We start from the raw sequence: 3090 nt of genomic DNA, 5'->3' as shown, positions 1-3090 counted from the left end.
GTTACCAGTGAAAGCCTACAAGGCCTGGCTACAAGGAGTATATAACATAACTCACCAAGTTACCAGTGAAAGCCTACAAGGCCTGGCTACAAGGAGTATATAACATAACTCACCAAGTTACCAGTGAAAGCCTACAAGGCCTGGCTACAAGGAGTATATAACATGTAACATATGTACAAGGATTATATGACTCACCCAAATTGCTGATGAAAGCCTTCAAGGCTTGGTTATGAAGAGTGTAAGACTCACGATGCTACTAGTGCAAGCCTCAAAGGCCTGGCTACAAGAAGTATAGGACTCACCAAGTTAATAGTGCAAGTCTACAAGGAGTATATAGCATATAACTCACCAAGTTACTACTACAAATCTCAAAGGCCTGACTACGAGAAGTATATGACTCACCCAACTTACTGAGAAAAGCCTACAAAGCCTGGTTATGAAGAGTATATGACTGACCAAGTTACTAGTGCAAGCCTTCAAGGTTTGGTTAAACAATGTCACACAGTATAATGCATATAAAAGTAAAAGCAGTCATACTATACCCAATAGTAGTAGCGTGAATCTAGTCATGGCTCCCGAGACCGAAATACTTGATAACAAACAAGGAGCAATCAAAGTTTTGGCTGGTCAATAACACTAACAAAAAAAATCATGGCAAACTTCCAAGTTTCATTGGAAGCTGTATGAAAGACTGAAAAAAGCATGTGAAACTGTCACTGTTAATAATAGAAGTGGTGGAAGTGCAAAGCCAAAACTCTCCAAAAACGATGTTACATGTCAGAGTGTATGTTTATAATGGAATAGTAAATGGTCAAGATCTTGCCAACATTTTTGCTGTAAATACAGGTGTGAATGTGATCTCAAGAACAGTAAGATACGCATTAACAAAGAGATATCAGTTGACATATTAGATGTTTGAAAACACTGATACAAAGAGGTAACCAAAAAGGTAAAAAGGCATCAGATTACAAACAAGTAAAAACTTGAGAAATGTGCTCTTTACAGATGAAACCAAGTTTGAATTGTTAACAATCAATAACAGTCGTTTGATGGTAGAGAGGGAAAACGGTATCACACTCAATTCACATTTACAGTGATGCAAAGTAGAGGATCAGTACGACGTAAGAATGCATTCCAACCAAAAAAAGTGCCAGCGATCTACGCAAAACTGATGCCACTTGTGATATACCCACATGAATACAACTCATTAGGTAAGGATTCATCTTCCAGGAAGAAAATAATCCCAAGCAAATATAGAAAAATAAATTCTTGATGGTAAAGAGCCCAATGGGAAAACTCACAACCATCATTTGGCCTGTTCACAGCCTTGATATGAACATGCTTCAGACTAAGTGGGCTTATGCAAAAATTGAGATAGTCAAAAGGTGACTAAAAACTTGGCTGAGTTTTGGGGAGTAATCCAGAGCACTTAGTGCAATATTCCAAAATCTTACTTTTTTTTATAGCATCTGTGTTCATGTTTTGTGCCATCAATGAAATCAACGTCTAGCTCCAGTTGTTTACGACTCTTGCAGATTAAACAAATTAGCATAAATGTTTTAATAAAATATAAATTAACTCATAGTCATAGGTCTATTATACTGTTATATGATACTCTATTTAAAATAAAACTATTTTTAATAATAACATAAGATATGAGCTCCACTTGTTTGTAAATAAACAGTAAAAAAAAGCGAGAAAAATCATCTCATAGATAACATTATCATTGGTCTACCTGAATAAGAAGCCAGAGGAGCATGTTCTTTATTTGCGTCTGGGCAAACAGTTCGGAGCCAAACTTAATACAAATGATTGCCTCTGTCATCATAATGGCACTAGAAGACAAAAAAAAGAAGGCTGACGAGTGGTCCAACGAACAATATAGCTATCTCAGCATACAACTAAAAATATTCCAAACCTGTGTTTTTACACTAAAAATGCCTTAGATGTTTGATGACCTGCACCTCCTAGTTATAACAGTATTGTAGTTTTAATACTGTGTACTTGTTATATGACCTACAAATTAAGTTCTAATTAAACAATAATTTATTTATTTCATTTAATGCTGGTGTTAAAATTATGTTGAAATTTAACAAGAACAGATTTATTTTACTTTGAAAGTCTACTCCTTTTAAAAAAAATCGGTTGGTTCAACTCCATTCATTCATTAATTCAATACTTGTTTCTCACCGATACAACTGACCAAGGCCGAAGCAATAGTTCATGAAGCATTAGTTATAATTTTCATTTATTTACACCAAATCTAAGTAAACAAAAAACAGTTCTCTTTGCACTTAAAAGTTGAAGTGTGCTTTCCTCACCAGAAATGATAAGTATATATAAGATAGTGAAAGGATAATTCAAACATCAAACACTGAGAAAGACGTGGTCTTATTCTCTGATTTGCCATTAACCACAGTTACTTGCAGAGGGTGGAATTCTTTAAAACCTATCTGACTTGGCATACATATGCTAAGTCAATGAATAAACTGGGCTAAAATAGTAGTTAAGCCATTTTTTATATATCTTTCAACTCTTTTTTTTGAGATGGCAACAAACTGACAAATATAGCTTTCTGGTTCAAAATTTTGCTTGCTTAGAATTACCAACTGGATTTAAAAAACAATTCTAAGGTATTCATTTACTAAATTATTTGTGGATCTATAAGTGTTTGATTATGGGGTGCCTAATGATCCATACAAAAAATAGAATATGATTATGTATTAAGTCCCCAGTGTATTTAACATAAAAAATTGGGGATTTTGTCCAATTTTTTTGACTGGTTCTTTATAATGAGTATTGTAGCCCAATATATAATACAACACTGGATATAATCGCAAGTAAACTAAATAAAAACAAGTTTGTAATTTTAGGGATAAGTCATCAACATGTCATACCTACATTTTATGAAAGAAAACAAATTTTCTGTGTTATATCAAGATCAGTTTAAAATGTTAAACCAATAATTTTCATAACATAAAATATCCACAAATGTCAAAGTTAACAAACCATAACTAAAACAGTTGAATAACCTATATATATAATCATACAGCTACCACTTATAGAATAGCCTATATATATATATATATA

The 3090-nt window shown here is 33.3% G+C and overlaps 1 protein-coding gene across 1 annotated transcript in view; it reads right to left on the bottom strand.

The window, feature by feature from the left end:
- The window catches only part of LOC106474275 (phosphatidylserine synthase 1-like), a 37057-nt gene that overhangs the window by 5877 nt on the left and 28090 nt on the right, over nucleotides 1–3090 (bottom strand). Inside the window, exon 11 of the mRNA XM_022402608.1 lies at nucleotides 1736–1835. Within this exon, the coding sequence (XP_022258316.1) occupies nucleotides 1736–1835 (100 nt within the window). The remainder of the gene's footprint in view (nucleotides 1–1735; nucleotides 1836–3090) is intronic.

Source organism: Limulus polyphemus, unplaced genomic scaffold (assembly GCF_000517525.1).
Source record: "Limulus polyphemus unplaced genomic scaffold, Limulus_polyphemus-2.1.2 Scaffold7017, whole genome shotgun sequence".
NCBI lineage: Eukaryota > Metazoa > Arthropoda > Merostomata > Xiphosura > Limulidae > Limulus > Limulus polyphemus.
The sequence above is the reverse complement of the archived record's forward strand: the minus strand, read 5'-3'. Positions and strand labels throughout refer to the sequence as shown.